Source organism: Cryptosporidium bovis (assembly GCF_009768925.1).
Source record: "Cryptosporidium bovis isolate 45015 chromosome Unknown contig_4, whole genome shotgun sequence".
Lineage (NCBI taxonomy): Eukaryota > Apicomplexa > Conoidasida > Eucoccidiorida > Cryptosporidiidae > Cryptosporidium > Cryptosporidium bovis.
The window spans coordinates 342,089-362,429 of NW_027125050.1; the positions used below are offsets into that span (position 1 = coordinate 342,089).

Genomic DNA, 20,341 nt, shown 5'->3' on the forward strand with positions numbered 1-20,341 from the left:
CGCTAAAAGTGTAATAAATTGGTTGCAAAACTAAAAGAAATTCAGGATAATGAATAAATTTATTTGAATAAAATCAATAATGCAAAATTCACAAAACAATCAACTTAATTTATGCATAAGCATTATTCTAAAGCACAATCTTATTCTTCTTTCCTCCTCTCCCCTGGTGTAAAAAATGTGAAAAAATAAAACCGTAATTTACGTTTAATAAAGTCGATATGTCGTTAATAATAGAATGGTGTGGTTAACTATTTATTTTTAATAAGTTTAACATTTCATTTAAAAAAATAATGTCCGTTTCAAATAGTCCTTTTTTACAATGTTGCTTTTTTTATGATGGGACGAACCTATTATTTGACTTGAAAATAATTAAATCAATGTAATATCCCTACTTTTTTTTGGGAAAAAAATTCAAATATAAACTTCTAAATGAATAAATATGAGTGTCCTGAGTAATATTCTTAAAAACTTTTTTCTCATTTTAATAATAAAGATATGCGAATCAAAGAAATATTACACCGTTGATGTAAATGGCATAAAGAATAAAAACGGTTACTATTCTGTAAATATATACATCGGAACGCCCCCACAAAAACAGAGTTTAATAATTGATATGGGAAGTTCGCAGATTAGTGTTAGCTGTTCTACTTGTTATAATTGTGCAATTCACGATTACCCACCATTTGACTTAATAAAATCAAAGTCAGGGTCCTGGTGTAACAATCAAGAGTTCGGGGTTGATTTTTGTAAATATACACATCAATTTGGAGAAGGAAGTATTATATCAGGAAGGTATTTCTCTGATGTTTTGAGTTTCAACAATGGCCAAAAGGAGTATAAATTAAGGGACAGAAGTTACTTCAAATATGACTTTATAGGGTGCAATGAATTCGAGACAAAACATTTCCTCAAACAAAATGCAAATGGTATAATAGGAATAGGACTTAAAAAAAACATTCACGGTTACAATATTGTAACAGTGATTTTGGAATCGGCTAAGAGAATACTAGGAACTACAAGTAAAAATATGGTAATTTCCCTGTGTCTATTAGTTGATGGTGGAACAATGAATATCGGTGAGTTTAATGAGGAAATAATTGAGGGAAATCAAACAAGAGACATTAACAATGAAAATAATATATATTGGATTCCTTTAGTTACAACCTCAAATTTGTACAATATATATTTTGAAGAAATCATTTTACATACTGAAAACAACGATGAAAAAGTGTACAGAGATAAAATATCTGCAATAATAGATGTTGGCTCAACATTTACATACTTACCAAAGAAATTATTCAACTTACTAATAAATAAATTTTCTCAAATATGTAATAGAACAAACAACATTGAATTAGACGTGTGCATAATTTTAAATAATTCGTTTTGTTGGAAGAATCTCTCAAAGATTTATAATACGTTACCAGTAATTAAGATTAAATTTAGGGGGCAGAATCAAATAATAAATTGGGAATACCAATCTTATCTATATTCAAATGAGAACAATTTATGGTGTTTAGGAATTAGAGAGCAAAATGTAGTTCAAATGAACAGTATCATATTCGGTATAAGTTTCTTGATGAATAAACAAATAATTTTAGATCCATCAAAGAGAAGGATAGGATTCAATGGCTCATTTATTAATAAGTGTAATAGAAAAAGTTATATTACAAAAAGAGAAATAAAACTGCAGCGTGACTGAATAATATAAATATTCCATTAAGCCACGTTAAATCGCTGTTAAATTAATTTACAATATTGAATTTTACATATAGATATGGATCTAAATAAAAGGAAAAGCTTTATTGGGAATTTCTATTCATCCTTCCCCTTGTAGAGTTCCTTATTGAAGCTGATCTTGCCGCAGACGCTCTTTTATTTCCTGCTGCACCTAGAATTGTTGCTCTATTTTTTGCATTCGCTGCCAATTTGAACATTGGGGCATTCCTAAGCATATCAGGAAGGATGTAGAATCTTATTTGGCTTCCTCTAATGTAGCATTGTTCAAGAACAAGTGGTTTTCCGTCTTTCATAGTTATATTTACGTTTTCCAACATACAGTTCATATTGTCTTCTACATGTGCTAATGTCCCACGGTAAAGGTCCCCGGACTTCATTTCAATAGTAATAATATGGCCAAGACCCTCATATAACAGTTTAACAGGAATTCCAATAGGCATACTTGTCCTCCAAAAAAGCTATAATTCAATTCTAAAAAAAAAAAGAAAATTCAATGACAGGTTTTCTTGATTTTCTTTTATAGCGGGTAAATTATATGTCAAAATATTGATATGATTATAACCTAAATATATATCGACCATTCTTAATTTTTTTGCAATTTAATGTCACTTCCATCTTGCCTATTCGAAGACAGGTTTATAATTAATAGTGTTGACAATGGAAAATTTGAGCGAGTTGGGAGAATTAGAGGTAGAAGTGTCGGATTTGACGCAGATTTAATCATGGATATAAATAATGAACTGTTTCCTGTAAGAGAAAAGGAGAGCCTATATATCGGTTTATCATCACAGGTTTCACCTGGTACCGATGGCATTGTCTGGGATAACTCCGGACCTCAAACACTAATGGATCAATATGACTATGTAATGTACGGCAAAATATATCGTGTCGAGGAGAAACAATCAGATAGAAGGAGCCTCTATGCCTCCTTCGGTGGATTGTTAATGTCTATAACTGCCGATAGGAACCTCTTAGGAGACTTCTCTCTCGACATGAGAATATATTGTTTAGTCAGAAGGTCAGAAGACATCATTTAGAAATCGCAGATCCAGTAGAAACATTAGACATTTAATTTTCACATTTTCCAGACCCTGCTAAGACCTGAACACCATAGTGGAACTTTGTCCATTGTTGAAAACAAACCCTTAGCTGAAAGTTTCAAAATTCACTCAAAATAGAATCCCCGAAACAGATAAACCTTAAGAGCAAGAATTATAAAAGTTAATCTACTTGCAAAAAAATACTTCGAACAGCTAAGGATATCCTCAAACAGGGTTAAGTGATATAATTCACATATATCCCTACAGAAGTACAATAAAACCAAATATCAACCTAAACCTGAGCCTTAAACCTCTGCGAATTGGGATTGATTCTAATTTTTCTATCTGAAACACTGCGTACACGAACAGTTCTTGAGTGAATTGCGCATGAGACACAGTAACACATTTTATTGTACAACTTAGGTAAGGCATACGTTGGATAAACTGAGGCATCACGGATATCTCTTTGAGAAGAGGCGTCAACAATATTTCTCACAACAAAGCGTTTAATCGCCTTATCTTTAGAAACGCATCTTCCACAGTTACTGCAACGTATTGCTACAACGTGGCCACGACCTTTCTTTGAACGACCATTATTGCGACGCTTACTTGGCATTTTTAATCTCTTTCACAAGACCAGTAGTATAAAAAAGAACAGTCGATCTTCAGTTATTTATTCGGAGAATACCTACAACACCCGACAAAACTATCAGAATACAACTAAGCCAGAATTGAAGAGTAATTAAAATTTTCGCGGTATGTCTCTTAATGCTGCCTATTAGACAGGAAAGGTTAAAAAATAACTTCGTCTCATGGCGCCTAAATAACAATAATTTCAGGGACTATTTACGTGTCTATATTGAAATAAACTCCCACTCTATCACCACAAAGCAATCTAGGAGAGGTTTATGGATGCCTTTTGTGACAGGTTGCTGATTACCTGAATTCGTATTTGTCTGCACGGAAGCCACACTTTAGGATTCGAGTCTTTTCAATTTTGACAATACTGCCCGTTCGAATTGTTCGAATTCTCCGATAATATTGTTAATAGTTTTTCCCTTGAGTAGTCTTTGAAGAATACTATCCAGTCCTCTATGCTGTCTTTTCATCTCACATCTTTCCAAATACGTCCTATATAAGTCTAACAGAGGTAGCGACTCTTTTCGGAGCTTGCAGAGGAGTTTTTCCACAGTGTCATCTTCCTTCCTTTTCTCCGCTTTTTCGCACATCCTCCTTTTATATTGGATCTTTTGTTTGTCGAATTCATTGCATTCTCCCCTAACAATTACTTTCCATGTGTTGTTTTTGAACTTGAAATCGTTCTCAAATCTTCTTCTTTCTGCTTCGTCACATAGAAGTATGTATGCATTCAAAAGTCTCGTAAAATTTTCGTGCGCAACTCTGCTATCTTTAAATCTGTTTTTGTCAGGATGAATTTCTCTTGCCAGTTTTCTATACGCATACTTTATTTCATTGGTTGAAACTCCAACTTCAAGCCCTAAGAGTTTATATGCAGCCAAGTAATCACTATAAGAGTTCATACCTACTCAATTTTACTAACAAAAATTAGAGTTAATGCAATTAATAGTAATAACAATCGGCTAAATACCACATCATAAGCCATCATTCAGAAGCAAAGAAATATTGTCATCTGACGAATTTTTAGTTCGCCGCTTAATGATTCTCAAAAATACATGGATAACTAATTGAAACAGAAAATACAATTATCGAAAAAGAAAAAAAATTATACACAATTTCAATACAAAAATTTTATCTACTATTTATCAAATACAATCAAACGTTAATTTTTAACATTCATATTATTTGATTCAAAAGAAGAATTTTTTTTTACAATATCATTTACGTTCTTTTCACACAGTAATGTCTTTTATGCCTACGAAGATTAATTTAATGGCTTAGTGGAACGTAATTTACTAGAACGACTTGAAACAAATAAAATATTCAAAAAAATTATTCATAATGTCGTTGCAAGACACAACTTCAACTGCAGGAATTCTTGCAGAACTAAATAATAGATTAACATCATACGAAAGCACAATTCGTGAATTGCGCTCAAAAAATAGAGACTTCGTAAATAGATTAAGGGATAGTCAACAAATTAGGAAAGATTTATGTATTAAAGTGAATGGTTTACAAAATGACCTAGAAAAAAAAGAAAAAGAATTAAAACATCAAAAGGATCAAAATAAACAACTCAAGAAAAGGGTCACAAATCTAAATGAATTGAATTCAAATTATCAAACTAAAATAGAGGAGCTGAAATCTTTATGTGAGAAGCTTCAAAACTCAAACAAAAACTTTGAACGAATTAATGGAGTCGAAATTGAAAACGACAAGGAAATAAATTATGAAAATAAAAATTCACCAACTAATAGAAATCTTAAAAATTTGATAAATTTTCAAAATCAAAATAAGAGTGTTACAGGATTCTCAGATTTAGATGACAAATTGGTAACTGAATCTAATTCAAATAAATCATTACTTGTTAAAGAAGGCGATTTGGAATTTTCTGTTGAAGAAATAAATGATGAAAATATGAAATACACTCCAGTTCCAGACGATCCAATTGATAGAGCAATAGCAACATTTACAAATAGTAGGGAAAATAAAATACTTTTCACAAGGGTCAAACAAGGAACATATGTTTATGGGAGACTAATGGTGGAGGCCAAATTGGTAACTAAACCAGGGGTTGATAAGAATAAACCACTTCTTAGAATTGTATCAAGAGGCAAATTATACACTTTAGCGGACTTCGTCAATACTCATGAAGATGAGGAGTTGAAAAATATTGAAAATAGCATAAAAAACCAAAAAAATGTGAACCTACTGTCTTCAGAAGGTCAAACATTAGTTGTTACATCTCCTCTGAATAATTTCAGAGCAACTCCAATTCCAACTCCATCTTCTCCAATAGCACTTGCTACCTCTTCAATTCCTAACCAAAACAAAATTCAATCCACTCCAACATCAACAGGTTTCCATCAATATCTTCAGAGTCCGTTGTCACTATCTTCAAATAGGCTTCAGATGATAGATGCAAATCAATCTCAAAATGTTAACTTTAAAAATTACTTGGTAAATTACCAGAACAATATTTATGATTTTGTCTCTAAACAAAGTGCAAGCTCACCTATTACAGCAACACTTCATTCGGATATTTGTGGTATTCAACATTACTACGTTAATAATAATAACAATAATAATAATAGTCATCATCATCATAATAATCATAATCATAATCATAGTAACTTTAACTTGAAGCAAACAACAGCTCTTACTTCACAACAGTATCCATGTTTCCAACTAAATGAAGGGTTCAACAATTTAAATCAATGTAACCGAAATATTAATTATCAGCTACAAGCAGGAAATGGGCCAACACTTACTGCTCCACCTCCGATGGCGGAATACATGCCTGTGACTACACCGATAATGATGACAAGGCAACCAATAAATTCACTATGTAATACCAAAAATAACAATATTATTTCGCTTTCCTCCACAAAAAAAAATACGCAAAATCTAGTGTCTGAAACTGTGGATTTAAAATCTCAGAATGACAAAAAGTTTGGTAAAGAGCCACCTGAGTCAATCCAATTAAAAGAAACCATTGATAAAATATCATCACCATCACTATTCTCAAGAACAAATATACAAAACTTTCCAGTAGTTGAAAACGATCAAACTTCTAAAGATTTAAATAATACATCTAATTTCAATCCAAAACCTAGCCAATCAAAGCAAAATATTCAATATAATATTGATAACAATCCTGTAAATGAAGAATTAAAACAAATTCATAAAGCTGTTCCTCAACAGTTACATTCACCTGTCAAGTCTGTGAGTTCGTCCACCATAAATGAATGGTACAGACAAGCAAATATTTTGAAAAGATTCAATACTTTTGAAAATTTGCCCATTTCATATGCGAAAATCTAATATAAAAAATATTTGTAAGCTAAAATGAATAAATATCGAGTTAGATTATAATTCATAAGTTTGAACTTGAGTTATTTGCCCACTTTTCAAGTCAATTATACCTTGTGTGCACGGTGTTCTTTTTGTGTGACCTAACATATATAGAAAACTTAAACAAATTTGAGTTTATAAACATGTCTCATCTGTTGTTATCTAGTTTTCGTGATTTAAATCCAAAGTTTGATGTTGTAAGTTTTACTTGAACTTATCTCACTAGTTACAAACACTTTCCTTTCATACTTAGATTGAGGAAGTATGTGATAAAATAATCCATGAAACAGGAATTCACAATATTGCTCTGAAACGAAGCTTTAAACCCAAGTTAACTTTAGTAGACCTTAAATCTCCAACTATTCCTGATAAAATTGTTGAAGAAAATTACTTTAATAAATACTCGAGTAATGAAAATTTCAAGATTTTAAACGAAATGCTGACTGCTGCAAATAGAGCTAAGAGATTAGTTAGGTCACTTAAGAATTGATTATTGATCGTTAATTATGACATAATACGCGTGAAACTTAGTCTTCCCAGAATTAGAAAAAAAACACAAGCTTGCTCCAAAACTATTGCACCCAATATCATTATTAAAAAGAAATTAATTCAAATATATTGAGTAGAATAATCTCTTGAAATAAAATATCAAACTAATGATGAAAAAATACCATGGTAAAACTCTTATATTATTCTGATTTGTTCCAGATATTTAACTGCATGCTTTTTATTTCAAATGGCGCTAAAAAAATAATCATTTTTTGATAGAAACCAAGGTCTCGAAAAACATTGAAATGGTAATTTGCCATTTTCTATTTAGTAATATTTTTGTTGTAATGTGTTAATTTTATGATGTTTTTAATTTTCAAACATACCAAAGTCACTTTTGGAAAATTGAAGGAGTGTTTTTTATTTTATTTGAAGGGGATAAACTCGAACATAGCAAATATTAATGTTAAAAAAAAAAGATTTATTTCAGACGGGTTATTTTTTAAGGTGGTATCAATCTTAATTAATTTTATTGTCACTGATGTTGTTCTTATCACTCTACATATCACTAAAGGGTATTTTTGCCATGGTCTATTGGGTCTAATTGTTCTATGGACAATCATTCTACTTCTGGGATTTAATTTGTTAACAAATTTCGACAAATTGAATAATATATCAAATGAAATCTTTAATAGAATAGAAAATTATTTTAAAATAAGTATTTTAAGGGAAAGTTCTTTGCAATGTTTTTATGATTCGAATATCATGGCTAATCATCACTTTCAAAGTTTAGAATATGGATTGGAACCTTTCATTTCTATTGTGTTATATCCCTTGAGATTATTCTTATTAGGTAGTATAATATGTGGAAGTTATTACACTAGTATATTTATATCTCTGAAGTTTATCATTTTCTCGTTCATTTCATTGGCTTTTGAGGTCATGACTTATAAATTATTTATCATTCCAGAAAAGGAGTCAATATCTGAGAAAATAGAAGAATTATTTGAAAACATACAGTCCATATTAATACTTAAAAACCATGAAGAACAGTATTTAAACATGTTTAACAGTGAAGTTTCGTCTGTTAACTTTGTTAAGAGTTGTTATAGGTCTTTACTATCCTTATTACAATTCTCTTGTTTATTCTATTTTGTTTTTGATATTATTAGTAGTATTAAAGAAGACTTGAAATCCACAACTCAAGACATTGATAAAGATGAAAAATGTTTTATTTTATTTTTATCACTATCATTGTATTTAATTGATTCAACAAAAATAACCAAATCGATTGCTTCCTACATTATTAGCTATAACTATATAAGAAAGACAAATAGTAATAAATATGAATATCAGGTCTTAACTAACGTTGTTACGGAATCAAGAATGAATAACCTTGATGATTTGAATTTAGAGTTAAAGAGCTTGCCTGACTCTATTAAATCAAACGAATGTAATTCAACAATAGTAGATGAAGATATAGAAAGTCAATCATTAAAACATGATTATTGCAATAGTTATAATACTACTAAATATAAACATAAATTTTATTCAAACGATATGAAACATAGGAAAAACGGTATTACAACATACATTACTTCATCAAAACCATACGAAATGGAAGATTCGTCTATATTAATGACAACTGACGATAATTCACCTATGTCAACTTCTTTTTCTTCACCTGAAAAAACTGACGGAAAGAAAGTTCTGGAAATAAGCAACATTTCAATTTTTTGTTTAAATACGAATAAACGAAAATTCCTTGCACATCAAGATAAATTCACATTTAATTTTATTAATTGTCCTAGTCTATCAATCAAAAAATCGAATACTAGTTTTAAATGTAAACGCCAAGAAAATAAAAACGCTGCAAACAAATGTAATACTAATAATATTCTGAGGAATATAAATATTTCTGTAGGTAAAAACGATTTTTTGGTAATTTTTGGACCGAATAATTGTGGTAAAACTCTTTTAACGAAATACCTATCCAACTTTCCAGAGGTTTTTAGCAATGGGTACTTACAAATTGAAGAAAGCGAGAATAATTCAAAAGTATATTTGTTAAATAAGAAAATGCTGGATTTAGTCTCAAATATTTGCGAGTATAATAAATTTAGACCCCAAATAGATTTACTCGAATTCATTTTGTCTGGGAAGCCATTTGAAAAAAACATTTTTGATTTGGTATTTAAATTACTATCATTTGGTGAATATTATAGGTGTGAGCCACTCCAAACTCATGAAATTGAAAAAAAACAAGGTAGGGAGCCAATAAGTGTAATAAAGCTTCATCCAATAATTGGAACACAACAGAGTTGCAATGAAGCTAAAATTTGCTTACAACTCTTCCAATTTCTTTATTCTATTTTGTACCTTCACAAAAATACTCAAAATTCAATAATTATTATCGACGATATATTTGATTTATTACTTCCCTCAACATCTTTAAGGATAATATGTGATATTATTTCCGATGACTCACTTCTAGTATTTAAAGATCTTTCATTCATTATCACAATTAATGAAAGTCTAGAACCGTTTTTTTCACAGCTTCTATCGAGGGAAAATCCAAGGCTTAAGTTGATTTCACTTAACGGGAATGGAACGGCTAATATATATAAATATCATGACTATAATCAAAGTATAGAAAAGAACATGTATATGATGAACACAATTCCTCGAATTAATCTTGATGTAAGTAATCCTCATTCAAAACAAGAAATTGATACTTCGATTTATTCTTTTGAAGAGTCACCCTTTTCTTCGAACGAAATAAATCTCGGACAGATTGAGAATGAGAAGCATGTAAATAAAAAGCACGAAATATTTGTACTGGTATTAGGAATCTTCTCATTTTTTATAAAGCTCAATATTTTTTCAAATTTTAATGGATTTGAAAGTAATTCAGGGTTACATGTTTTTCCAATTTTATTATTTAGCTCACTATTTTCACAGATAAATTTCGATAAAAATTTGATTATGAACGAATTATCAAACGTCATCTTTGGATTGTTTGTAATCTCAACTACTCTCTTTGGAAGAAGCGACCCAATATATAATAGGCAACCATTTGAAGGTTCAAAAAATAATTTTAATGGAATCGGAAAATTCGAAAAGTTAATTCCAAGCATTCACTATAATTCCACATTCTTTCTTGAATTTAATGGAAATCAGATCCTAAAGAACACGTCACTATTCTATAAAGAAAATTATTACAATGAAAAAGTCTCTATTCCTGGGATAAACCCCAAGGGTTTCAGAGATGCTATATTAGTCTCTAAATTAATCGAACAAAAATTCGGCCTTTTAGGTGATAACATAAAAGAAAATGTTACTCCCCTTGAACAAGTATTACTTCAATTTATACCAAAACCTGACTTTCTAGTGTTAGTCAAGATTTTCACTATTTTCTATATAATCGACATTATATTGAAAATAATAATTCGCTTATTCATCTCATCGATAAAAAATAGAGGTTATTTCTATGAAATAAAAAACAAGTTATTTACTCTAATTTCATCAGTGGAATCGACAAAGGATCCCATTTCCTCAATTAACAACATATATATGAGGAAAAACACATTCTCAAATCAAATATTTGATGAGTCATCTCATTCAAAAGATACCTTGCCCGAATATTATTTTTCTACAATTATAAGTATAAGTTCATTACTAGTCTTTAATTTACCAGATATTTATGCCGGAAATATATTTCTAGTAATAGTCAACATATTTTTCATTTCGTTTATGTTATCAATTACATGTAAACTATTGGAATATTTTGTTATCAATTTACAGGATCTATCAAACAAATCTCCTATAATAAATTGTGATTCATTTGATCTATTGCATTATTTGAGGAAAATTGAAATTACAGAATGGTTTGGAAGTTTATTAACAAATTCAATTAACTTGAGGTACAAACTATTGGAATTGAGAAATGCACATATAATTAAAATTTATGTCTATTTAATGTTGCCTATTTTTTTTATTTCTTTAACTACAATAATAACTATCAACAAAAGCAACTCCCACGAATTTAATTCAAAGTTTTCACTACTAATTTCACTGCTATTGTTATTTTCTCGATCTATTCTGTCCCGAGAATTGTTCAGTTCATCGAAAAAAAATATATCTATTTTGAGAGTCTTTCAGAGAAGAATAAAAAATTACTTCGATAAAACCAATTATTCAAAAATTAAAATAAACCTATCTTCTTTAAGCCCTTCTTCAACAAGAACAGAGAGGTCTCACCATTCTAATTCATCTATAATAAGCTATTTACGTAATATCGAGATCGAATTTTCATCACCTTTTCAAAGGAAATTACAAGAAAATAACTTTAGTACACAACGCGAAGACGTTAAAAAGTCAATAAATGGGATAAATATATTTACAGTAAATCCCTTGACCTTTTCTGAAAAATCATATTCTTATGGTTTCGGATGTTCACTACTATTCCCATTTAAACATGAAAATATTAAAATAGGGAGCATTTTAGATAAAATTGGTATAATTTCAAACTATAACCTAGTCCCATTAAAATGGAGAATAGGAATGATTCTTGATCCAAAGAAAATATTTAAGTATGAGAGTAAATTAATTTACAGAATACTGAAATCATTTGAGCTGATCCCACAATATTGTCAAGAATCGGAAATAGAATATATTCTTGATCTTTCATTGGAAAACTATTGCGAATTTATTATGGGAAATTTCGATACTAAGCAAGTTTTCTCAGAATTTGAAACAAAATTTAGCAAAGAGTCAACAATCAATAGGGATATTCTAGAGATTTATAACAAATCAAGAACATTAGGGAATTTTGGTAACTACAATCTATTTATTTCGAGCAATATTTCGAATATCCAAAAATTATTACTGTTGGTTCATTTTATTCTTTATTGTCGATATTACCAGACTCTTGTAATACACTTAAACTATAATATGAATCATGAATCATGGCTTTTGTTCATAAGAGAATACATTGTTAATTGCAAAGACTCTTCTATTAAGAATATCATTTTAGTTCACTCAGTCGATAGTTCGTCTCTAAAATAGTAGTTCTCATATTTTTTTCTATATATGAACACTTAATAAGTATTGCATATTAGATCAAGAGCTTGTTCCATAACATAAGCTATGGTTATTATATCTAAGGTTAATAAGTAAAACGGTGTCAATTCTGTTGTGCCGCTATTGCTTACATATTGACTTTTTCTGAATAATTTTGTATGTTTGTGAACAAAATACAGTTGTTTATAAGTAGTAGATAACTCATTTTTAAATAGTTTTAATGTATTATTGCTAATGAAGACTAATTGTGAAAGACTCGACAAAATAAGGCGACAGGTCGAATTTTATCTTAGTGACCCAAACATTAGGCATGACAGATTTCTCAGAAGTAAGCTTGCAGAATTTAATAACGGAAACAATATTGGAGTTCCAATATCTTTGATTTCAACATTTAACAAAATGATAAAATTGAATGTATGTTCGCACTATTTATTATTTTTAATTAATATTTAATTATTTCAATTTTTTAATTTTTGTTTCATTTATTCGATGAAACAAATAATAGGCATCTGACCAAGACATAATTAATTCTCTTTCTTCATCAAAACTGCTTTTTATTAACTCTGAAACTAAAACAATTCATCGTTTCACACCGATAGATTTAGAGTTTTGTTCTGTAATACCATATGAAAGAATGCTTTTTATTAAGGGAATACCTAAACACTGGAACTATAAAAAGATAAAGGAGATTCTTCGAATTTTCGGCAACGTTCAAGTTGTGAGGTTACCAAAGGCAAATAAATCAAATTACAGAAGGTTAGTTTTACAAAAACTGCTTAATATAGAAAAAAGTAAGTAAATGTAAACTTTTATGTTCAAGTATAAGAAAGAAAAGGATTAATCTAAAATATCATTTTCATTTCAGATAATTCCAAAATTATTCAAAACCTGCCATTACAGACATTATGGCTTTGTGGAAATGGAAACCACACAGCAGGCAAAGAGTGCAATAGAAAACTTCAAAAATTTCTCTCCAAACTCAAAAATTAACATTTTACCCTGGTCTGAATGGATTTCAACGAGAAGTAAATACAAAACTAAATCAAGACAAATATAAAGTAATACTAATTAAGTCTAATTTGAAAACTAATTGAATAGCATTTCATCCCGTTATTAATACTTCTCGAACTGTTATTTTAGAGCACTCCCTTAATCTGAATACTATTTACGAACTATGGAATATACCACCACTTTATGAAAAAATACTGGTAATATCTAATATTTAGGTCCTCTTATCGGAGTTGAACACCATTTATTGGTAGGTGTAATAATACAAAAACTTTAGAAAGTAAGGTTAATCGTTTACTAAAAATACCACAAGCCTAATTAATATTTAATTTACAATCTATATATTTAATTACATAAACTAATGAAAGCATTATTAACCCCACTCATTTGAACCCCACGAGTTCCACCATTTCTTTCTGACGTTTTGGTAATGGCTCGGGGAGGCATGGCTTTCACCATTCTCCGTATTGCGAATTGTTCTCAAATTACTTATCATATATCTCGTTAATTCCTTAAGTGAGTCTCTATTATAACCTGTATAGTATTCAATTGATGGTGCCCAACTCTCCTCAACCCCCTCAATTTTATGTGCCAACATAAGGCATGCACAAGCCAACTTGGATGCGCATACCCCCATCATAGCAGGCTCGTGTATAGCCAAATGAGAAAGGTAAATCGATAAGCTTTCAACTCTTGCCGCTTTGTTACCCGAATACTGGTCTTTAAATACCAAACAATATCGCTTGATATAGTCACTTGGTTTTGGGAATTCAATACACCAATCCAATGCATCTAGGATCACTCCCTCACAAAACAAAACGGCAGCAATGTTGAGACCACATTTTTCAGCAACATCACTTAAAGAAGGCAATGGTGGAATCTTCAAATTTTCACCTTGAACATAAGCTGCTTCATATTTAAGAGCAATCCAAAAACAAGTTGCACTTACAAGCGTCATCTCTGAAGCCCTTTGAAAATGTTTAAGCCCTAAAATACGGTCAAGCATTGAGTTAGCGATGACAGTAACTTCGTCAGGAACGTTGAATGTTATTTGCAACCCAAAAAGTAGATTGACTCCACTCCTTTTCCACTCCAAAATCTGCTTTCCCACACTAGGTTGCGCTGACACTACCTGAGACGCTGTGAATAATAGCGACTCTTTATTCGACTCGCGGTTCCTCGATGTTTGATAAATTGCCTCTGCATATTCAGAAAAATAGCAAGCATCCGTGTTTTTCATGTCAACACTAATTACTTCTTCCAAAGTATGTTTATACTGTGATCCTATTGTCTTTATTTGCCTTTCGGCGAAAGTATTAGACCCAGAGATATTCTCTTTTTCTGCAATATCATCTTTGGACTTTAATTTATCATTATTTGAACCGGAAGCAATGCGTGCTCCCGACTTTCCTAAATTAGCACCTTTTGAGTTGTCTAAAGCATTATTAGAAAACTTTTGGTTATTTATAATAGAGTTTCCTAAAGATGACATACTTCTGGTTATAGGCTTATTGATTATACCTGAGTTTTTAATGTTTAAATCATTCATACCCATATTGGGATTTATTTGATTTACTAATTTTCTACTATTTTCGCCGTACACCAAGTTATTGCAACTATTAACATTGACATTATTTTGCATTAATTTTCCTATTTTATCCGACCTCATCTTGCTTGGATCTTAAATTACACCAGTATCTACTTCAAATATTGAGAACTACTTCAAACTCGAGAATATCTATCAAATTGATTCTTCCTATATTCTCGTTTCCTTAGAATTTATAATACAAACTATGAAACAAAAATCCAATCCGTTGAAGTAAGCGGAAAACGTCTAAATAGCAACTGTTAATTATGTTTACTTTGTATATCAATCCTTTGAAAATGACGATAAAAAATTTGATTATACTTTAACTCTTAATCTACCTTTTCTTATACTTTAAAATTCACAGAATTGAAACTAAAATAATGATTTAGTCCACCTAATCTTATAAAACTTGTTTGCCACTTTTATCTATTGTTAATTTATTGTCTTACAGCTCTATTCAGTAATAATCACTTACCAAGGACTTTTCAATTGATTTCCATTGCTGCCTCTTTCTCTCGCCACTTTTCCAATAAAATATGTATTCACAACTCTCTTCTTTCTCTTCCTACTTTTTAACTGACTTCGGCCACTATGGGATCACAATCCTTTTACCCGTATATGATACATTACGCCAAAAAAACATGCGGACAGACGTGTCATTAAACCACACATTTTTATTACAGACAAAACGCATGCAAGCAGACGTCATTGGGGACGGACGTGGAAAAACTACCAGCTACTAGATAGGCGGCACGTACACACCCCACTTTTTCTATTAATTTCTCAAGTTTATTTTCAAAATTATCTCCATAAATCACCGAGTTAACCACTTACTTGGATTTTATTTACATGGTTTTTTCCTTTAATTTAATTAAATATCTGGGAATTCAAAAATAAATTGGATTTTTCACGCAAATCTGTCTAATTCCACTTGTTTTTGAAGCATTTGCATTCATAAGGTTAGTTTTGAAGTAAATCTCATTATTTTAGCCTCTCCCCCTGAGCTCATTTGCTCTTGAGCGAACCTGTTATTCTATACTAGTCTATTTTCGTTGTTGATTTGTGCATTCTTTTCCACAGTGTTTAAATTGTAAATATCACATTTTTGACTTTTATTGTTGCTGTGATGAGTTGTGTAATTTTGTCCAGGTTACTGGAAGTTTTACTTCAAGTTCTCGAATTGATTTACTATTCCACCTTTTGTGTCGAGTATGCTAATTAACTGTTTTTTTAACTTAATAATAACCCTTTAAGAGCAATCAAATTCAAGTTAGCGGTCTTCTGTTTTTTTCTAAAAAAAAAAGTCACTTCAGGCTACTTTGAATATCAACCTGAGAAAAGGTAAATAATGAAGAAATCTTGTAAAAAATTACATAATGTAGTCACAACGAACAAAGTTAAAAGTTCAAACTCAAAAATTATTCAACAATTTCAGGAGAACAAAGATACAACAGAAGCATTAAAAAATCAGAAGCAAAGTGGTGTTAGCAGTGCTACAAATGCAAATATAGGCATAATTGTGAAAAATAATGATGAGTCTCAATCAGTTCGCGAGACTAACTCTCCTTTAAATTCAGGTGGAATGGTCGGACTAGAGGACTTAGATGTTAAGTTGAAAGGATCCTTTCAGGGTCCAATATATTACTCTGGTGAAATTCCTGAGCCGAATCTCAGAATAAATATAATAAATTCAAAAATTTCAAAATTAGAAACCTATTTGTCACTTTGCGAAGAACTTTATCTTGGAGGATACTCAAAATCAAGGTCAACTTCAAGTCTATTTCAATATTTGATAATTTCTCATAATATCGATTCAGTAGAGAGACTGGAATCCTTGTCAAAAAAATATCAATCGACAGGGAATAATAAACAAAATTCAAAACCCAGTCAAAAGCAAACATCAAATACTGAGGATGCGGTTAGTGCGGAAACAATCATTTCACCACTTGATTTACTAACTCATCCATTTAGGATTAAGGACACTATCGATCTATGGGGTCCACATGAGGTGATTCTTTTTGAATGTGCGATGTGCAAGTATGGTAAGGAATTTGATAAGATACAAAGAATAATTAAAACTAAAACTACGAAAGAAATTGTTGATTTTTATTATTGTGTTTGGAAAAGAACAAATAGGTACAGGGCTTGGAAAGAAAATAGGCAGTTTTCTGAGCATATCTTTTCCTAAATTAAATCAAGCAACATATAGTAAGCAATAAATAACGAGGTTGTAGGCAAATAACTTTTATTTCTGAAATAGTTGAAAGACCTTTCGTTGTTAAGAAAATCCTTTTGATGTATATTTTTTTATTGCCTTTTTTCACAAAGTGGTAAAAATTGCGCGGAGATTACAGTTATTAAACTGAACATTTTTTTTGAGTGATGGAGGCATATTTCTCTGATTTACCCGTTCTTATTAAGGCGATACAGAGTTTGCAGCTCACTAAAGTTAACAAAAGAGGTAGCGAGGGTCAATTTTTAACTTGCGATATTTCAAAGTTAGGAATTAAATTCAGTAACTCCACAATCGGAAAAGATGTTTATTGTTGTTGTTGGTTAAGAAAGGATACATTTAAAAAATACAAATATGAATGTTATGGATCAGAAAATATTTCATTTAATATAAACTACACTGCACTCCTGAATTGTATTCAAGTCTTCGGCAGTGATGCAAAAAATCTAGTTCTCACTTATGATAAAGTAAATCTACATCTAAACATTACTGATGATGAAGGATCTAACACAGACTGTATAATATGTACCTATCATATTTCTGACAACGATTATATTTCTCAAATATCAGACCTGAATCCCATAAGCAATTCCACTCACTTTGACCACGTTGTAATGTTCCCAAATGTTCTAAAAGACCTGATTAAGGATATTTCTGATATAGGAAGGCCTGAAAGCTTGGTAAGTTTATGAAAATAGTAGTGAAAAATTATTATTTCAAATACAGATAAAATTTGAATTATTCCCACAAAGAAAAAGTAAATATTGTATGATGTCCTTTTCTTGTATAGTGGAAGGCGAAGAATGTGTATGGGAATTCTCAGATGATCACAATGTTTTCTCTGGAAGTAATATTAACAAGTATCATTGCTCATCTTATTCTGTGAAGTCGATTACACAACTTGAAAGATCCCTTTCTGTTTGTTCATTGTTAAGGATCAAAGTCAATGAAAAAGGTTTACTTGTAATTCAGATGGTCATAAAAAATGACAATCACGCAATAAAAGACATTAAGGCCGATGATCGTGAAATTTCGGGCACAAAAGATGAGAAAACACAGCATATAATTAATACGGAATTTATAATACAACCTGTAAATAATTAAAAATTTTATTTTGGATTTAACGATTATTTGTTCAATTTTATATATTAGCATCGTTGTTATTTACAACTATCATACTAATCAAAAATATTTCGTCGTTTATTCTAAATATTAGGATATAAAGATCATTGACAGAGTTAGTACTATTATTATCATTCCCATGTGGTTTGTACCTAAAAGATATATTACATGTATCAACTCCCTCTAAGTGGATTAAGCCCCAATTATAATTTCCAACTGCAATTTGGCTGATAATAAACCATATATACTCGTATATTAAACTTGGCCTTAAAATGCCACTAATATTTACTATTTCATTTGGTATATTATTCATGGAAGTGTAAGATAAAATTGAAGTATTTTTGTTATCTTTAGATGAGCTTGTGCTATTAAATTGGTTAAATCTGCATTCCCATGAATCAAAAGGATTGATATCAGAATCCTCTATAAATGTTCCTTGATTCTTTATTATATCAAAATATTCCACAATCTGTTCAACTATTGTCGAATTAAAAATTAGATTTTCCTTATCTTTGCATGTGAACAAGTGGTCCATCAAAAAACTGGTATTGATAAATATTGCTTTCTCTTGAAACGAATCAATCGAATCACAGTCATTGGTAAAACACTCTAGCTTTTTTTTTACTCCACTATCGACTGTTTTCAGTAAACGCGAGTCAATACTTTTAACGATTACCTGCACATTTTCAGTAGTAACTTGAACATCAGGTGATCCATTCAACTTCAATATAACCTTAATTCTCTGTAGTAGTTCTCTTTCGCTGTCTTCTGAATTAGGTTCATCGTCCAAATATCCAACAAACTCAGACATAGTGAAGTTTCCTACTCCAAGTTGCTTCTGTATAGAAAAGTAAAATGGATTTCTTCCTTTCCCTCTAGAATAATAAGTGAAACCTTGACTTAATTTTCTGTATGGAGAGAAACCCGACTTAGAAATAAAACTGCAATAGCAACTATTCCTTTTATTATTTATATTAAATTGACAATGAATACAGGTAATTTTTCTGGGTTTTACAAGAACATTAGAAAAATTAAGCATAGAATGGTTTACAATACGATTTTTATTATTGTTAATAAGAGGGTTAATAAAGCTTTTGTTTGGTTCAACTGAATTAAATGTATTATCTATGTAGGAATCATGAAATGTCCCAATACCAATAAAATTCATTCGTGAGTCTTCTGAATAAATTCTGAAGTTATTTTTATCGTTCCAATACGACTTATCAGAGGCTTCTATCTTCAAAAAAGAGAAATGATTATATTTTCTCATATGAGGGGGTAATTTTAGATACTTTCCAATATTTATTGCGTGTTTATGAAGTTTATTTGGTACCCTAATTACTCCTTGAATCTCTGTAATTGGATTGTTTTCACCATAAACCTTTAACTGCTTATTAAAAATAGAAAATGAACAATCCGAGTCGAAATAAGTATTTGGCGTCGAAATAAATCCTCCATTTTTCTCAGCAATTGTTGTTTGAATGAAAGGAATTGAAAAAATACTGTTTGGATAAGCTTTTTGTATTAAGTAGAAGTTGGAATTAGAAAAAAGACTCAATGAAGAGTCTAAATAGTCACTGTGATTGCATTTGGGTCTTATCCACGTAAAATTATCAATAAACGGATGTTGACTGATAATATTTGTAAGTTCATTGTCAAATAACATGAACCATGACTCAATTGTTGACTTTTTCAAAATTGTTTTGAGTCTTCCTCCGGGAACAGAGTTAATAAAATTCCTCATAATTTATATTAAAAGTCAAATATCTACTACTTTTTCCCCAGTTCAAAGAGGAAAAACCAATGAAAAATTCATCATGTGTAAATAAATCCCAGGAGCATTTAAAAAAAATTCCATAATTTCAATATTGGCATTGCCGGCAAAAGTAATTTTGAGACAATCACTAATGAAGCAAAAAATAGGAGAGGGAAATAAAAAAAAATTAAATAAGAATTATTGAATTCATCTATTGTCAATATACTTCAACCTGAATATTTTTATATAAAACCAAACTTACTTATGCCAGGGATATGAATAACTGCAGT

The 20,341-nt window shown here is 30.4% G+C and overlaps 13 protein-coding genes across 13 annotated transcripts; 8 read left to right on the forward strand and 5 right to left on the reverse strand.

The window, feature by feature from the left end:
• Nucleotides 1–439: 439 nt before the first annotated feature.
• FG379_002657 (AT hook motif) lies at nt 440–1,702 on the forward strand (the record flags this gene model as incomplete). The annotated part of the gene is made up of 1 exon (XM_067328347.1): nt 440–1,702. One exon carries the CDS (start codon nt 440–442, stop codon nt 1,700–1,702), a length of 1,263 nt encoding a protein of 420 aa, XP_067181845.1.
• Nucleotides 1,703–1,802: 100 nt separating this feature from the next.
• On the reverse strand, nt 1,803–2,180 carry FG379_002659 (aspartyl protease-like; the record flags this gene model as incomplete). The annotated part of the gene is made up of 1 exon (XM_067328349.1): nt 1,803–2,180. The coding sequence occupies one exon, from the start codon at nt 2,178–2,180 to the stop codon at nt 1,803–1,805; it is 378 nt and encodes a 125-aa protein (XP_067181847.1).
• Nucleotides 2,181–2,342: 162 nt separating this feature from the next.
• On the forward strand, nt 2,343–2,777 carry FG379_002660 (RNA polymerase II B8 subunit; the record flags this gene model as incomplete). Its single annotated transcript, XM_067328350.1, has 1 exon — nt 2,343–2,777. The coding sequence occupies one exon, from the start codon at nt 2,343–2,345 to the stop codon at nt 2,775–2,777; it is 435 nt and encodes a 144-aa protein (XP_067181848.1).
• Nucleotides 2,778–3,072: 295 nt separating this feature from the next.
• On the reverse strand, nt 3,073–3,396 carry FG379_002661 (40S ribosomal S26; the record flags this gene model as incomplete). Its single annotated transcript, XM_067328351.1, has 1 exon — nt 3,073–3,396. The coding sequence occupies one exon, from the start codon at nt 3,394–3,396 to the stop codon at nt 3,073–3,075; it is 324 nt and encodes a 107-aa protein (XP_067181849.1).
• Nucleotides 3,397–3,754: 358 nt separating this feature from the next.
• Nucleotides 3,755–4,321, reverse strand: FG379_002662 (DNAJ protein; the record flags this gene model as incomplete). Its single annotated transcript, XM_067328352.1, has 1 exon — nt 3,755–4,321. The coding sequence occupies one exon, from the start codon at nt 4,319–4,321 to the stop codon at nt 3,755–3,757; it is 567 nt and encodes a 188-aa protein (XP_067181850.1).
• A 439-nt stretch (nt 4,322–4,760) lies between these two features.
• Nucleotides 4,761–6,743, forward strand: FG379_002663 (coiled coil; the record flags this gene model as incomplete). Its single annotated transcript, XM_067328353.1, has 1 exon — nt 4,761–6,743. The coding sequence occupies one exon, from the start codon at nt 4,761–4,763 to the stop codon at nt 6,741–6,743; it is 1,983 nt and encodes a 660-aa protein (XP_067181851.1).
• An 879-nt stretch (nt 6,744–7,622) lies between these two features.
• FG379_002664 (uncharacterized protein) lies at nt 7,623–12,329 on the forward strand (the record flags this gene model as incomplete). The annotated part of the gene is made up of 1 exon (XM_067328354.1): nt 7,623–12,329. The coding sequence occupies one exon, from the start codon at nt 7,623–7,625 to the stop codon at nt 12,327–12,329; it is 4,707 nt and encodes a 1,568-aa protein (XP_067181852.1).
• Nucleotides 12,330–12,578: 249 nt separating this feature from the next.
• On the forward strand, nt 12,579–13,334 carry FG379_002665 (uncharacterized protein; the record flags this gene model as incomplete). The annotated part of the gene is made up of 3 exons (XM_067328355.1): nt 12,579–12,758; nt 12,850–13,135; nt 13,210–13,334. The coding sequence occupies 3 exons, from the start codon at nt 12,579–12,581 to the stop codon at nt 13,332–13,334; spliced, it is 591 nt and encodes a 196-aa protein (XP_067181853.1).
• Nucleotides 13,335–13,725: 391 nt separating this feature from the next.
• FG379_002666 (cyclin B) lies at nt 13,726–15,021 on the reverse strand (the record flags this gene model as incomplete). The annotated part of the gene is made up of 1 exon (XM_067328356.1): nt 13,726–15,021. The coding sequence occupies one exon, from the start codon at nt 15,019–15,021 to the stop codon at nt 13,726–13,728; it is 1,296 nt and encodes a 431-aa protein (XP_067181854.1).
• Nucleotides 15,022–16,288: 1,267 nt separating this feature from the next.
• FG379_002667 (uncharacterized protein) lies at nt 16,289–17,128 on the forward strand (the record flags this gene model as incomplete). The annotated part of the gene is made up of 1 exon (XM_067328357.1): nt 16,289–17,128. One exon carries the CDS (start codon nt 16,289–16,291, stop codon nt 17,126–17,128), a length of 840 nt encoding a protein of 279 aa, XP_067181855.1.
• Nucleotides 17,129–17,322: 194 nt separating this feature from the next.
• On the forward strand, nt 17,323–17,865 carry FG379_002668 (uncharacterized protein; the record flags this gene model as incomplete). Its single annotated transcript, XM_067328358.1, has 1 exon — nt 17,323–17,865. The coding sequence occupies one exon, from the start codon at nt 17,323–17,325 to the stop codon at nt 17,863–17,865; it is 543 nt and encodes a 180-aa protein (XP_067181856.1).
• Nucleotides 17,866–17,941: 76 nt separating this feature from the next.
• Nucleotides 17,942–18,277, forward strand: FG379_002670 (uncharacterized protein; the record flags this gene model as incomplete). Its single annotated transcript, XM_067328360.1, has 1 exon — nt 17,942–18,277. One exon carries the CDS (start codon nt 17,942–17,944, stop codon nt 18,275–18,277), a length of 336 nt encoding a protein of 111 aa, XP_067181858.1.
• Nucleotides 18,278–18,314: 37 nt separating this feature from the next.
• FG379_002671 (uncharacterized protein) lies at nt 18,315–20,039 on the reverse strand (the record flags this gene model as incomplete). The annotated part of the gene is made up of 1 exon (XM_067328361.1): nt 18,315–20,039. One exon carries the CDS (start codon nt 20,037–20,039, stop codon nt 18,315–18,317), a length of 1,725 nt encoding a protein of 574 aa, XP_067181859.1.
• Nucleotides 20,040–20,341: the final 302 nt, after the last annotated feature.